Source organism: Dendrobates tinctorius, unplaced genomic scaffold (assembly GCF_039654945.1).
Source record: "Dendrobates tinctorius isolate UK_male_01 unplaced genomic scaffold, ASM3965494v1 ptg000015l, whole genome shotgun sequence".
NCBI lineage: Eukaryota > Metazoa > Chordata > Amphibia > Anura > Dendrobatidae > Dendrobates > Dendrobates tinctorius.
Window position 1 is genome coordinate 33,810,856 of NW_027361683.1, and position 17,218 is coordinate 33,828,073.

Genomic DNA, 17,218 nt, shown 5'->3' on the forward strand with positions numbered 1-17,218 from the left:
GCATGATCAGCAATACCCAGCGGGGGGGCCAGACGCTGATACGTGTCACACACAGCGAGATCGCTGTTGCGTCACAAAACTTGCGACTCAGCAGCGATCTCGCTTAGTGTGACGGGGGCTTAACACAACCTGAAGGTTATACCTGACAATTTAGAAATCTCACTTAGGGATGTGACAATAGCAACATTCACGTATTATATTATACGCTGAATGATCAGATATTCTCAGGGTTATTGAAGGCAGTGTGACAATTATACATTGGCTTAATGTACTACATTTTGTTTACAGTAACAATTCAATGTCAGGGTCATAATACATTTTAACTTTCTTGTAAATAAGAAAAAAATAAATCCAACAAGGCTCAATAGTCAAACAAATTGAACAGTTATTAATTCAAGGACAAAGGTAGGTTAAAGGGCCTGTCACACTAAGCGATATCGCTAGAAATAGCGCTAGCAATATCGCTATAATGTCACTGTTTTTTGTGACGTTATAGTGATATTGCTAGCGATATCGCTATGTCTGATACTTACCTCCGACCGCTCCCCCGCTGGTTATCGCTGATCGCGCGAGAACGTCCTGGACCGTTTCTCGTCGTCATCTTCCTGCTGGGGCTTCCTGCTGTGGAGACGAGCGACGCGTGGAGCCGGGCGGGAGGACGCAGGATCGCCTCGTCTGACAGGTAAGTAGCGACCCCCGACCCCTGCGATGTCGCTGGTGAGATCTGCCTGTGTGGCAGCTCACTAGCGACCACTTAGCGATGTACCAGCGATCCTGACCGCGTCATATCGCTGGCCGGGATCGCTGGTGCATCGCTAAGTGTGACAGTACCTTAAGGCTCCACAGTAGGAAGGTTCATTGGAAAGTCGAAGTGAAATTGCAGCATAGCTGGCGGGGTGAAAAGTCATGCTACGACCACAGAAATTTCAATAGTCGCCAACAACTTTTTCACTTCTAGAGAGACAGTGCAGTGTGCATAGGTCACAGTACTGCTGTAAAGTTACATAGTGCAAATTTTTCCAGATGATTAATTACCTGATATTCACTTGGCCAGAAAGTACTAACAGCAAGTTCGGCCTGTTGCCACTGCTTTCCGCGTGGTCCTGATACCTCCCAAACAGCTGTGCCCAAAGGTCCACCATTGACTCGCACATATACCCGTAAAGAGCCAGGACCTCTTGCATCTCTGCTATGCAGAAGGTAACTGAACTGCAAACAGTGGGTATCATTTTCACTTAGGGGTTGAAAGAGGAGATGAGTCCGCCTCCCTGACACATGTTCCGATGAGTTGACCAAAAGGTAAGAACCTACATGGGTAAAACATTCATAACAGTGAATCTGATGCCATAGTGAATTATATAGATCTTCATTAAAAGGAATCTGTGAGCCTGTTTTTCCTATCTTATCCGATCGTAGCATAAAGTAGGGACAGAGCCCCTAATTCCAACTCTGTATCATTTAGCTTACTGAGTACAGCAGCTGTGAAAAAGACTTTCTCTAGAAGAGCTGAGATGTTGAGGAGGCATGTATAGACCCTCCAACACTCCTGTTTGACAGCTTGCTGTGTACATTGTAAAGTGTCAGAAAGCTGCTAATCAGTGGTGGGGGCAGGGTTAGACTAGGTGATATGAAGCCACTTGTCCTGTAGTGATAATCTCCTGCTGATTGTATTGAAACAGCAAAACACAGCCCTGTAAGTGACACTTCGCTGGAGTCAGGGTCTCTGCCCCTACATCGTGATGCTCTCAGTTTACATAGCAAAAGTCTTGACAGATTCGATTCAATATTATAAAATACATCATTTTTTATGAAAGCGAGGAAAAAGATCAATGCATTATCAAAAATCAGGGTAATAACAAGGATCTATTATACACTGCTCAAAGAAATAAAGGGGACACTAAAATACCACATCATAGATATCACTGAATGAAATATCGCAGCTGCAAATCTTTAGTCATTACATAGTGGATGCGTTGAGAACAATAAAATATAAAAATGATCAATGTAAATCAAAATTAATATCCCATAGAGGTCTGGATTTCAAATGATACTCAAAATCAAAGTGGAAAAATCAAATGAAAGGTGGATCCAACTTCAGTGGAAATGCCTAAAGACAAAGAAATGATACTCAGTAATGTGTGTGGCCTCCACGTGACAGTATGACCTTCCTACAATGCCTGGGCATGGTCCTGATGAGGCAGTAGATGTTCTCCTGAGGGATCTCCTCCCAGACCTGAATTATAGCATCAGTGAACTGGACAGTCTGTGGTGCAATGTGGCGTTGGTGGATGGAATGAAACATGATGTCCCTGATGTGCTCAATTGGATTCAGGTCTGGCGAATAGGCAGGCCAGTCCATAGCATCAAAGACTTCATGGCAGGAACTGCTGACACACTTCAGCCACATTAGGCCTAGCATTGTCACACATCAGAAGGATCCCATGGCCCATTCCACCTGCATATGGTCTAGACAATGCGTCTTAGGGACTTATGCCGGTACCTAATGGCAGTCAAGGTACTTCTGGCTAGCATGTGAAGGGCTGCGCGGCCCCTCAAAGAAATGCCTCCTTACAACATTACTGACCATTGCTGACCCCCTGTCGAATCGGTCACGCTTGAGGATCTTGCACGTAGCAGGACATTCTCCACAAACAGTGTATAAAAGACTAATGTGTGTAGTAAAGGGCAAAATTACACAAAACATATAAATAAGCGGAGAAAAGGTTATATTAACTTACCTTGAGGTAGATCAGGGCTTCCACGAGGGTCATGAACCAACTGCCAATCAAAGTCATCCTGTGTGCTCTGCGTCACCTCACAGGGGCCAATATCACTATGGGCCTCAAATGTGCAGCCAGCTACAAGACAAAGAAGTCACCCGATAAGATACATATATACATTATATATACATATTTCAGCTATATGGACAAAAGTATGAGTAAGAGAGGGCTATTGCCCATGATCCTATCCACACAACTAGCAGTAGCCATGGAGCGTACCTACGATGCCCTAGACGCCTCGGCACAGCCAGAGAGCTAACTCAGCCTAAAGCAAGAAAGGTGAAATCTAAACTGCCCCGGAGGAGACCCCAAAGGAATAGATAGCCCTCAAACATATATTGTCGGTGAGACAAGATGAAAACACAAACGCAGGCAGAAAAATAGACTGAGCAAATGATGGGGCCCAGAGTGACTAGACAGGACAGGAAAGGAAAGACACTGTCTGCAATCATGCAAAAAACCCTGAAAAAACCAACACGTCTGATGCTTAAAAAAATACTGAAGTCACACGACTTCGCCCCCACTATATCAGCACTCTGGTATATACTGAAAGCAAAGCAAAAAGAGACCAATATCACAGGGGATATAACAAACTGACACAAGCAGTAACATATGGGCGGTGATTCAGCACAGCCCCAGCAGGAGCAAGCTGACCCGCACAAAGCAGAGATAGAAAAAAACAGATCAAATGCAAAAAGATTAGCAAATGAACCACTTAGCTGAACCATGTAGGAACAGAGCAGGAGACATCAGACCTCAGTAGGCACAGGAAATAAATCACCTGCAGGGATTGAAGGAAGTCAGCTGTCTTAAATACTCCAGTCAGAAACACCAGATCTCCAATCATCATTATCATTATCAGTTGGCAAGCCTCTGTCAGTCTGACCAACTCCACTACCTTCAGTAACCACCTGAGGGAGCCCAGAAAGAGAATTCACAACAGAGTGCCCCACCAGCCATTATCTGATCAATAGAGATTTGTCCCAGTCTCCGCGCTAGGTCCTCTCCCTCCCTTAGTACAACTAATCATGGTGATAAGCCATCTGAGAGTCTCAGTAATGGGGACGAGGGAGGTATCAAGAAGGCTTGGAGATTCGACCAGACCCTAAGCAGAGCCAAGGAGGAAGAGGAGAATTTCCTTCCCTTGGTATATGTTAGTAAGAGGGATCTAAGAGGCATAGGTGAGATAATGTTTTCTATGTTGACCCAATATTTGTCACTAGAGTTTCTTATCAGGTCTACTGATCGGGATAGCACAGCTGCATAATAATAGTTTTTGATGTCAGGGGCTCCCTTTCCCCCCCTGCGTTTCGGCAGTGACAATGTGTGTGAGTTTATACGGGGCCTCGCTTCTTTCCAACTGTATTTGAAAAATAGAGAATTAACTCTAGAGAGGAAAGAGTTTGGGACATGGATGGGTAGAGTTGAAAATAAGTACGTAAATTTGGGGAGTATCAGACTTTTTATAAGGTTCTTCCTCCCCATCCATGACAGGAAAGGATCAGTAATTGAGTTGGAAGATAACTTATTTTCACTGGACAACCCCTTTAAGTGTAACTGCTATTATTGTGAAGAGGATCAGCCATAAGGAAACACAGAGTGAAGATGGCAAGAGCTGAAGGCTATTGGTACCCTTTGTCGCATCGCTCACTACAGACTCCTAAATTGCTTCTAGTGGTTACAGAGGTTGTTTGGGAGTAAGAAAAAATTATAAGGGATGTCCAAGAAGCTAATTTAGGAATCTCTGAGCCATTTACATGTAAAAAAAGCAAAATACTTGTGGCAATCGTTGCCTACAAAAGGGTTGTTGGAGCGGTTCTCACAGCAGCCTTACTCTGCTAGTCTGCATTTATTTCAATCATTTAATTAGCACGCTGGCATATGACTGCAGGGAGAAAACATATGGTTTCAAGATCACTTCATAACCAATCAAACATTTCACATGAAGCAAGAGTCAGTTACTTTTATAAAATGTTACCAGCTTCCAACACTACACAGAACTGAATTTACATTGTCATTTTTTTAATTCCATTTATTCGTCTGAGTCAACCCTTGAGCCCAAGGCTGGGTTCTCAGTAGCATTCTGAGTTACTTTTTTCCATTCCATTATAGGAACAGTAAAATTGGACTTTTGCAGGAAAGGGATCCTTCACCTGACAGATACAAACAGTGCCTGGAGGACCCTATTGACTATAATGGGGTCAGTTTAGTTTACAGAAAGGAATACTGCACTTTTCCTTCCAGTAAAGATGACAGAACTCATGACTGAGGTTGCATTGCAGCCTAAGGGCTTGTTCAGACAAGAGAATGTTACGTCCATGTGTTGCCCGGATTAGAGTTGAGCGACTTTGGTCGGAGCGGGTTTCGTGAAACCCGAATGAAACAAAATTTGAGTCAGATGAAACTGGTCCGACTAGGGCAAAAAAAGTCGGAGTTTCGTCCGAAACCCGACCCCAATGCAAGTCAATAGGGAATAAAAGTCGGCATTGAGTGGATGAATGTCATCTGCTCAATGCCGACTTTTATTTCCCATTGACTTGCCTTGGGGTTGGGTTTAGGACGAAACTCCGACTTTTTTTTGCCCTAGTCGGACCAGTTTCATCCGACTCAAATTTTGTGTCATTCGGGTTTCACGAAACCCGCTCCGACCAAAGTCGCTCAACTCTAGCCCAGATGCAAAACAGAGAACATTCAGACTATACACACTAATGCAAAACGTCAGCATAGAACAAATAGCATGCACTGCCCTGATCTGTTCTTGGATCAAACTCATGCATTAAAAAAATGGATGCCATATAGACACCATCCATATGGAATCTGTTTTTCTACAATGGACCCGTACATTGTAGATATTAACATAAGAGCAAGACTCTGGTTTTTTAACTTTTGTATACTGTTCATGTATGAAATGCATGCCATAATGATGTAAAAAAAACACGGATGATATATTTGAAAAATAATCTGCCTTTTTCTGGATGAAAAATAGACAATTTTACATTCGCTGATCTGAACTCTGCCTTACCAATTTAGAAGATGACTTCTACACTACTTCAGGAAGCTTCACCTGTTCCTTATGTGGGTACAAGGGTTGGTGAGTCAGTACAAGCATTGTGACAGATCTGTATTGGTACAGGAGGGAATGACCTGTTTTTCTTTGAAGCTACTGTATAATTTAATTTAAAATCAGCCAAAAATATTTGCAGAAAAGGCAAGTATTCCTAGGTGTGAGCGTGTAGTCATACTTTTCCTATGCTGTATACAGATCAGCACCAAGCGGCCTGATGGTTGGAACTAGAACAGTGGTGCTTTCTGCAAGATCCATGAACTTTTCCAGTCATTTATGTGAATGACATCCCCTTGTGAACGATGGATCATTTGCTATGACTAGTGCTCATCGAGCACTGAAATGCTCGAGTGTTTTGTACTCGAATCGAGCACTTGGGAAGCTTGGACGTGCTTGACATGAGTAGTGAGCATAATGGAAGTGAATTGGCAGGACGGTGGCTCAGTGGATAGCCTTGCAGCGCTGGGGTCCTGGGTTCAAATCCCACCAAGGACAACATCTGCAAGGAGTTTGTACATTCTCCCCGTGTTTGTGTGGGTTTCCTCCGGGTACTCCGATTTCCTCCCACACTCCAAAAACATACTGATAGGGAATCTAGATTGTGAGCCCCATTGGGGACAGTGATGATAATGTGTGCAAATTGTAAATCAGAATATGTTAGCGCTATATAAAGATTATTATTATAATCGCAAGCTCAAGCTTTTTCCAGAGGATGGAATTTTCTCTCCGAGCACCCCCAGGTTGATTGAGCATCAAGCAGTGCCCATCTCTAGCTATCACCATTTAACTGAAGGCCACTGCATGGTGACCATAGGGTAGTTGACTTGACTGCCCTGAGTAGGGCATTGTGAAAAGGACATGTGCCGACCTTCAGCTCAACGGCTATAGTCAACTAATTCTGGAAGACATAGGGGACATCATCCACATATATCAGAAGCAAACGTCCTGAGTTCTAAGCGTAACAAGAGGGGTGAACATCGTCCAAGCCCACCCATCACACCTCTTAGGGCTGATAAGAAGGGGCAGATATAAAGCCACTTTTCTTAGGTAGCCTGGCTGTAAGGGTGAAATGGGGAAACAGAAGCTCTTTTTTGAAACGGCAAAGAAAGTGGTGGAAGCACTTTATGAAAAGGGAAACCTGATGATAGAATCCTTTAAGAATCCTATATCATTTTCATACAAAATGTACAGCTACCAGAAACTTTATCTGCAAACCCTCAGATTACAAAAGGAAAACTGCAAATGGTTATGTAATGGAATATGATAGCACGCCAAAGGCAAGAAAATGGTTTTGGCAATGCATGTGAAGGGTCATTAGTCGAACTAAAATATATATAAAAAAAATTGGATTACTTACAAAATGAATCTTTAGAAATGAGGGCATTTTTGCTGCATTTTACAAATAGATCACATTCTCATTGACCCAACACAGTGACATTGAGGCCAGGACTAAAACACCGGGGAGCGGCTACAAGACAATAAAATGCGAGGTATATAGAGAGTGGATGAGTGAAGACAAAAGGAAGGATGGGAGTAGACAGTCTCCTGTAGATGGAAACTCTGTGTCTATATTTCCAGGGTCAACCATCAATCAAAGATATATGTGGCTGTTCCAGCAAACAAAACAAAACTGAACCAAGATTGTCCAAAAGGGATCATAATAATACCACAGTCTCCTGCAGATCTTTCTGACTACCAGAACGGCATTTTTATTTTATTTTTCATCTTTCATACATTGGAAAGTTCGGAGGGTAGATGACTGGAAAGGATTAAAAGATTACAGGAATATGCTACTTTATACACTAAATTCATAAATACATTGTAAACCACTTTTAAAAAGTCAAGTATTTAGCACACAATGGCCTTACAAATCCGCTCACATATTCCCTCCACCGTATCAAGGGATTAGGAAACATACAAAAAACCTAGTCTGGTGCAAGTACTCTCAGCATTTCTCAGGCGTACTCAAGGGGTACTACAGTTTAACATAACTAAAAATGTTATTTATTGCATTAGCTGCTAATTATTTTACTTGGCAGGTATATAGAAGACAGGATTGGAAAAAAAATAACTACCGGTACAATTTAGAAAACTGGTAAACAAATAGCTGAGGGATAAGAAAAGCTGTACCCTATAGCAACAATATACACTAAATTGTAAGTCATTCACTATGAGATTGGGGACACCTTACTGATTACTGGGGGTCTGATTGTTAGGACTCCCCAGAATCCCAAGATCAGGGAATGGAACCCAGAGGCCTGCTGTGCCCCATCTTGAATGGAGCGGAGGAACGCATAACTGACTTCTGCTCCATTCACTGTCTAGGAGAGTGCCAGAAAAAGTCAAGTCGTAAGTTCTAAAGAGTACAATAGTAACTTCACCTTTTGCCTATATTCTTGTCTTCATAGTTGTTCTCATCTATTCATCCACTGTTAATGCTAGCTTTAATGTAGCTGTCTTCTATGACATTTGCACCCACCATAAAACGCTATTTAAGTAACTAACTGTCAAATAGTAGATATTCTTATTCCCACATATCAAATACTAGCATCCTCATGACTAATAAAACAAGTACAGATATAATAAAATTATGCTGTGCTTTAAATAGACTCCATAGCCCACAGTACATTGTCTTATCTACAAAACAGTTTAGTATTACATCCAGACCTTTACTTTGTCAATAGCATCTACCCATATTGTAGGATTTTAGTGTTTAGTATAAGGGCTTGCTCACACGAGTGCATAACATGGCCGATTTGGTATGAGAAAACAATCGCAGCATGCTGCGGGTGCATCCGATAGTCGGATCCCATGCACCTGTAAGGGGGTGAAGAGGAAGAAGAGCCCAAAGGAGGTTACCTTCCCTGCTCCATATCCAGAACCACCTAGCTAGACAGCAGGGTTGCCGGGGGGAAGATTTTCTTCCCTGGACCATGTGACTGCAAGGGGCAGCGAGGCACAGGAAGAGGCGGTGGACCGGAAGCTGTGCAGGCAGAGGGCGTGAAAGGAGAGCGCACCAGGCACAGAGCAGAGCGTGCCATAGACAGGGAGAGTGCGCCAGAGAGAAAGAAGGCTGCAGCACGGTGCTCCCAGAGAGAGAGAGAGAACTCCCTGTCAGAGGATTGGGACTGAAGTACGAGACATAGTGAAAGCTGTATGTGAGTACGTGGATTTGGTAGCCTCCATGACCAGAGGAGACTTCCCCCCTGACAGTGCAGAGACAGTGACCCATGAGCACAGTCACTGTGACCACAGTGGCAAGCCGAGACCCCTGAGTGTGGCAAAGAGACTTCCCAGTGTGTGCAGCATCGTTCCTGTGGAGAGACTGTCAGTGTATCATACAGAGACTTAGAGCAGGGGAGACTCAGGTTCACAGCATCTCCCTGCTTCCTGCTCTAACCCCTGAGGTCCCAGCTTCTTCCAGAGGAGAGACTACAAAGACTGCAAGCGCCGCTGTTGTCGGTGCCAATGTGGGAGAACGAGACCCTGCAATCAAGCTTTCCCCAGACTGATAAGTTTCAAGAATTCCAGTTTAACCGTTTCAATTATTATGTATAACTGTTTAATAGCTTTCCCTAGCCTTTCTACTGTTTTACCATTTACTCTGTCACTTTTAACCCCAACTGCTTCTCCCTGCGTGGAGAATCTATTCCCAGTAAATAAACCCTTTAACTCTTGGTCCGTCTCTGATCCGTGGCGACATCCTCAGCACCTGCAGCATATTACACACCCATACAAGTCTATGGGTGTGAGTTCGAGTGCAGTCCGACATCCACGGACAGAGGCAATGAAGTAGATGAAGAAATTTCACTCTCCGTCTTCTCTGCACCTGTGCTGTGATAATCTCAATGCGAGAGACTAGCATTACATTCAGATGACTCTTAAATCCAACTCAGTTAGACCTGAGTGACATTAGCATAATTGGCCCGATTCTCTCACATGAATCGACGACAGTGTGACCCCCAGCCTAAATGTCAGCAGGACCTGTCACCTCTCATTACATGTCTGTAAGGGCACATTCAGACATACTTTTTTTTCACGCACGAGAGAAACAAACATACCGTAGATTCATTAGATTTCATTACAGTTTCATCAGATTTCCACAGGTTGCGCTTCATAGGACACTGAGAGTTATAACATTCAGTAATGCAGTATGAGCAACCAAATGATCGCAGGTTCAATAAGGATTGGTAATAAAAACTAAATTAAAGAAAGGTTTTAAAATCTAAAAAAAACAAAAAAATTTTAACATAAAAAAAATAGTAATAAACATAATTGGTATCGCCACATCCATAAAAGCCACGTCTATCAAAATATACAATCATTTAAAACACTAAACACTAAAACATTAAAACTATGAATTTGCATTTTTACATTTATTACCAAAATGCAATAAAGTGATTAATATTTCATCGCTTCTCCAAAATGTAATCAATAAAAATGTCACTTCAGCATGCCAACGTAATCCGTCACTCAACGTCATGAACAGAAAAATAGAAAAGTTACTGGTCTCAGAAAATGTCGACACACTTTTTCCATCTTTGTGATTTTTAATTCACCACTAAAATCTGAAATCAAACTATACTATACAAGCTGGGTATCCCTATAATCGTATTGACTGAGAATCATTTTGCCAATAAAGGAAATGAAATACGAAAAACAAGGCAGAATTGGAGTTTTTTTTCAACAATTTTACCTTACTTAGAATTATTTTTTCCATATTTTTCTGTACACGATGTGGTAAAAGCAATGCTGTCCTTCAAAACTCCAAATCATTACACAAAAACAATCCCTCATAAAGCTATATCAATGGAAAAAAAATGATGGCCCTTGCTAGAAGGAGAGGAACAAATAAACTGCAAAAATGAAAAAAATAAACGGTCCCAAAGTCCCAAAGAGGGTAATACAACTGTTCTGTCCTCACTAAATGAAGCAGAATTCATGTAGCTTATACAGGCAGCTAAACCACTATACCGGGGTCCAATAAGGAGACTGTAGTTGAATCTGCACTTTATTGAACGTGATGGCATATTGGCGAGTGGTGAAACTACAAACAAAACATATATGCATGCAATCGATACTGGGTTCATCAGGGATTCATACTGCTTTGCACACTCTTAGCATTTTCTTGATGAGCTTCAAGAGGTAGTCACTGGAAATGGTCTTCCAACAATCTTGAAGGAGTTCCCAGAGATGCTTAGCACTTGTTGGCCCTTTTGCATTCACTCTGCGGTCCAGCTCACCCCAAACCATCTCGACTGGGTTCAGGTCTGGTGACTGTGGAGGCCAGGTCATCTGGCGTAGCACCCCTTCACTCTCCTTCTTGGTCAAATAGCGCTTACACAGCCTGGAGGTGTGTTTGGGGTCATTGTCCTGTTGAAAAATAAATGATGGTCCAACTAAATGCAAACCTGATGGAATAGCATGCCGCTGAAAGATGCTGTGGTAGCCATACTGGTTCGATATGCCTTCAATTTTGAATAAATCCCCAACAGTGTCACCAGCAAAGCACCCCCATACCATCACACCTCCTCCTCCATGCTTCATGGTGGGAACCAGGCATGTAGAGTCCATCCGTTCACCTTTTCTGCGTCGCACAAAGACACGGTGGTTGGAACCAAAGATCTCAAATTTGGACTCATCAGACCAAAGCACAGATTTCCACTGGTCTAATGTCCATTCCTTGTGTTCTTTAGCCCAAACAAGTCTCTTCTGGTTGTTGCCTATCCTTAGCAGTGGTTTCCTAGCAGCTATTTTACCATGAAGGCCTGCTGCACAAAGTCTCCTCTTAACTGTTGTTGTAGAGATGTGTCTGCTGCTAGAACTCTGTGTGGCATTGACCTGGTCTCTAATCTGAGCTCCTGTTAACCTGTGATTTCTGAGGCTGGTGACTCGGATGAACTTATCCTCTGCAGCAGAGGTGACTCTTGGTCTTCCTTTCCTGGGCCGGTCCTCATGTGAGCCAGTTTCTTTGTAGTGCTTGATGGTTTTTGCCACTGCACTTGGGGACACTTTCAAAGTTTTCCCAATTTTTCGGACTGACTGACCTTCATTTCCTAAAGTAATGATGGCCACTTGTTTTTCTTTGCATAGCTGCTTTTTTCTTGCCATAATACAAATTCTAACACTCTATTCAGTAGGACTATCAGCTGTGTATCCACCAGACTTCTGCACAACACAACTGATGGTCCCAACCCCATTTATAAGGCAAGAAATCCCACTTATTAAACCTGACATGGCACACCTGTGAAGTCAAAACCATTTCCGGTGACTACCTCTTGAAGCTCATCAAGAGAATGCCAAGAGTGTGCAAAGCAGTAATCAAAGCAAAAGGTGGCTACTTTGAAGAACCTAGAATATAAGACATACAATATTTTCAGTTGTTTCACACTTTTTTGTTAATTATATAATTCCACATGTGTTAATTCATAGTTTTGATGCCTTCAGAGTTAATCTACAATTTTCATAGTCATGAAAATAAAGAAAGCTCTTTGAATGAGGTGTGTCCAAACTTTTGGTCTGTACTGTATATACATAATACATCATCTGCAATAATAGCTAACCAGGGGAGAACTAACTAAGCAGGCTAATATGAGACAGGAATTAGACGTGGGAAGCATAGATACATACCAGCAATGCTATCACAAGGGGAGAAGAGAAATGAGTTGCTTCCTGAATGCAGGCAGAAGGAAAATGGAGAACTGGAATGAAATGGGGGCTGAACTAATGATAATTCTTTGCAATGGCTACCAGGATGCGTTGCAACCTTACCAGAAAGCACTGCAGTGGAAGGAAAAGTAAGCAATAGTGAAAGTAAAATATACACTGCGGTTATGACTCTGGTCACTAGATGGAGCAAAAAAACACTGTAAACATTAACAAGCAGATAATCAGGATTATGAGTCAGATGTCGGAAACAGAACAACAACCTAATTACATTTTTCTATTGTAGATTTTCTTTATTTTTATATTTGATTATGTGGCAGTCGTCTTGCCCAAGTTATCGTGGACCATAGGCAGCAATAGACAGGTTCTGAATTATAGGAGGACTTTCTAGCCATGTCCTTTGAAATGTGGAATTGTCATTGTGCACGTAGATCAGATGTGACCATCACCTATTTTGCATGATGGATCCTGTTTTATCTACTGAATGCAAATTATGAAAACAAAATAATACTTAAAAGTGATAATTAGAGAAGAGGAAACATCAGCCCAGGGGCAGAAATACCATTGGTGTAACCTGCACATCCACATAGGGGCCCAAGGAGTAAAAAGCCTCACTATTACCCCCAAAACAGGTGGAATTGTGCATTATGTGTAGCCATTGGACTACAAAGGGCCCATATACTATTCTTGCAGAGACAATCTTCTGTCTGTGTCCGATACTACATCAGCCTAGCATTAAGTTAAAACAGCATGACTGTGATTTTCTTAAACATAATGAAACAGAAAAATAAAAAGACTTAAAAATGTTTTAAAAGATTCTTATTGTAAAAACGTAATTTAATAAATGGTTCATTTTCAGTTCACACATTCCATATCAATGAAACTTCAGGCAAATTTTCAAAATATTTGTAATAAAGTGGAGTTACTAGGGCCATTTAACACAACAGGGCCCATTTTTATTTCCCTCTAGTCCCCAAATACAACTTGTCAATGGATGTTGTCCTTTTGACTAGATTACTGTAACGGATACCACTGACAGATGCCATCTGTCAGCCACCTGTCACCCGAAGGCTCCAAAGATACAAAAAAAACATATACTGTACATATTTTATTGGATTGCTGTGAAGGATTCTTCTGACAGATACTATTCATCAGCCATTGTATACATTTATACAATGTATAGTTGGCGCAAAACGGTATCAGATTTTAGAAAAAGAAAAATTAACATCTTTACATGACGGACTTGGATTTTTATCGTTAAGCATCTCTTTCTAAGGACAAAAGAACATTTTTATTGTAAAATGTGATATCTTCTTAAACTTCACCATGCAACCTTAAGGCTCCGTTGTAATTATTCTATTCACACTGAGCAAAATTTTGAAATCTGGATTGTGTATTGGTAATTGAAAACAAATATTTCAGTCTGAAACTCAATCCTAACAGTTCTTTATAAAATACATACACTGTATATATATATATATATATATATATATACAGTACAGACCAAAAGTTTGGACACACCTTCTCATTCAAAGAGTTTTCTTTATTTTCATGACTATGAAAATTGTAGATTCACTCTGAAGGCATCAAAACTATGAATTAACACATGTGGAATTATATAATTAACAAAAAAGTGTGAGACAACTGAAAATACTGTATGTCTTATATTCTAGGTTCTTCAAAGTAGCCTCCTTTTGCTTTGATTACTGCTTTGCACACTCTTGGCATTCTCTTGATAAGTTTGATAAGTTTCAAGAGGTAGTCACCGGAAATGTGGGCAGAGCAGAGTCCTGCAGTGCACAGGCGCCAGACCTCTCTGACCTTTCCTGGTGCCTGCGCACTGCAGGACTCTGCTTTGCCCTCAACAGGAGCCGCGACGGGAAGCCAAGAAGATGACGTCACCACTACAAGATGGGAGGCGCCAGACCGGACCACAACACCCATCGGACCAAAACCAGACACGGACCGCCCCCGGGTGAGTACCGTATAATATAACTCATTTTTGTGAATAGCAATGGATAAAATTTAACTTTTAATCAAGGTCTAGTTAAAATATGACAAACAACATAAAATACTCAAACAGGAAAAAAAACACAAAAAACACGAAGACACAGATAAAAATACTCGCAGGTATTACCTGCCTACAACTGAGTATGAGGCCTCTAGTAAATAGTCTTTTTGTAGTTGTCTAATGGAACCACAGTATTCAATATATAATGCACTTGCACTGTGGTCAAATATTCACATTTCCATCATCAAGATTAGTAACAACTACCAACAAAAAAATGAAGTAAGGAGCATATCCATAAATGTTTTATACAAAGCAATGAATAATGGTCCCCTTTGAACCAGTAGCCATTACGCATAGGTAATTATTGGGTGAGATCTGACAATATTAAAGCCGCAATAATATGTGATAAATGCGGCATTGCTGTGTTCGAACCTCTATGGTCACCTTGAATGCTCACTGATTTAGTGAGGTATTATGGTTCTAGTGTGACCCGTTTTGAACTCCCTTCCTCTATTTCTGCCTCCATATTTTAAGCTGCATATATATTGGCCTCATGTTATCTATGGAAAGTCCCTGTAACATTTTTTAGCATCTGTAGGGGAACTGTGCGTGCATGCAATTATATATGCGTACCCCTGCGTACCTATGCGTAATGGCTACTGGTACAAAGGGGACCATTATTCATTGCTTTGTATAAAACATTTATGGATATGCTCCTTACTTCATTTTTTTGTTGGTAGTTGTTACTAATCTTGATGATGGAAATGTGAATATTTGACTACAGTGCAAGTGCATTATACATTGAATACTGTGCTTCCATTAGACAACTACAAAAAGACTATTTACTAGAGGCCTCATACTCAATTGTAGGCAGGTAATACCTGCGAGTATTTTTATCTGTGTATTCGTGTTTTTTGTGTTTTTTTTCTGTTTGAGTTTATTCACAAGGGTGTTGTTTGTCATATTTTAACTAGACCTTGATTAAAAGTTAAATTTTATCCATTGCTATTCATTTTCAGTCTATTGGATATACAATCCCGCTAATATCATTCTAACTCGTTTTTCTTCTCTTTCAGGTTACATCAGGGGCTTATCTACAGCATTACAGAATGATGTAGATAAGCCTCTGATGGTGGTGGGCGCAGCTGATAAGACTAAAAATAGGTGACAGATTCCCTTTAAGGGGAAAAAACAAATAAAGGGGGCAATGTCCTCTGCTCCTCCTTGGAGCTACATGGGAGTACTTCCTCTTCCCAGACTCCACACCCACTGTCTCACATGTTCATGTGGTGCCCCTGTGGGTCCAGTAGCCACAGAGGTACTACATCTCACCCAGAGGTTTGGTATCCCACGACCAGGTATGATGAGGGCACCTGACCACACTCCACACCTGCATCCCACACACTTAGAACAGCAGAACACCCTCTATGGCCCCTGCTTGGTTCATAAAAAGTGTTGGGAGGTAGGCGGAGCTTAGGAAAAGAGTGGGAGATTTGTAATCAGTAGGTGAGTTCCCTCAGAGGAACGGGAAGTGAGTGTCACGTTTCCGCCAGACTTAGGGCCTGCTGTTCCGGTCGCGGCCACTAGGAGGCGCCGTACCGCCACTTTATCGTCAGACTCAGGGACGGCTGTTCCTGCCTCGGCCACTGGAAGGGGCCGTGGTTCTGTCACGTCAGGCTCAGAGCCTACTGTCCCGCCTTTAGCCTCTAGGAGGCGCCGGTCTGTCACGTCGCCGTTAAATTCTGGGTCTGCTGCTCCTGTCGTGGTCACTAGGAGGCGCTATGGCTCGCCCGGGAGTTATGGTGCTGACAGAGTAAGGGCACCTGCGCAGGCATCTGGTGGACGCAGGCTCCGCCCCTCTGTCAGTCATCAAGAGGTTACTGCATCTCCATCTGGCCTGGTCCTGGGGGCGGTACTGATGACATCATCAGTTCAGGAACCTATGAGGGGTGACCTGATCCCTGAAATACCTTGGGACTGGACTTGCAAGCCGCCGGATATATTCTTGGTTCCCCCCGTGTGTTACTGTGTGAATTACTTTCTGACTGACTCTGACTTTGACCTGGACTTCTGACTCTCCTTCTGCCTAACGATTCTGTACCTCTGCTACTCTTCTGGTTTATGACTTTCGGCCTGAATCTGACTCTGCCTCTGCCTAACGATTCTGTACCTCTGCTACTCTCCTGGTTTATGACTCTCGGCCTGAATCTGACTCTGCTTCTGTCTACCGTTTTTGTACCATTGCTGTCCGACTGGTTTAGACTTGCATATCTCCACGTTTGTGTCCTGTATTGGAACACCTTTCTGGCGACCGTCCTGCTCTGGTCACTGCTCCTATTCAGACAGCGCCTCCTGGGCTCTGCTATAAATCCAGATCCCTGTATAGGGGTAAAGGGTATCAGTGTTTCTCGGGGTGTTGCCTGGCTGCAGCCCAGACCCGCAGGCAGACGTCACATTATATCCGGCCACATACAAAAAAACTGCTTCTTGTGTATATATCCACCATATACAAAAGCAGTCTCCCTGAACTTTTTTTTTTTTTTCTCTCCCTTCTTCTGATTGAGCTGATTTCTGGCCTAAACACCTGGTTCAGTGCACAGCCGGAAGGAGCACGTTCATCTTCCTGCACCAGTATGCTGCAGTCTGGAGCCTTCAGAGAGAGAGCTGAGCGTCAGAGATCCATACTACTGAGACATC

At 42.4% G+C, this 17,218-nt stretch overlaps 1 protein-coding gene across 6 annotated transcripts in view; it reads right to left on the minus strand.

Annotated features, from left to right (window-relative positions):
• Positions 1–17,218, minus strand: part of LOC141076086 (receptor-type tyrosine-protein phosphatase U-like) — a 240,061-nt gene that overhangs the window by 115,371 nt on the left and 107,472 nt on the right. For all 6 annotated transcript variants that reach the window (XM_073563349.1, XM_073563387.1, XM_073563370.1 and 3 more), the window contains exons 2-3: positions 2,739–2,858; positions 1,036–1,307 (exon numbers count right to left, since the gene is read on the minus strand). In XM_073563349.1, the coding sequence (XP_073419450.1) occupies positions 1,036–1,307; positions 2,739–2,858 (392 nt within the window). The remainder of the gene's footprint in view (positions 1–1,035; positions 1,308–2,738; positions 2,859–17,218) is intronic.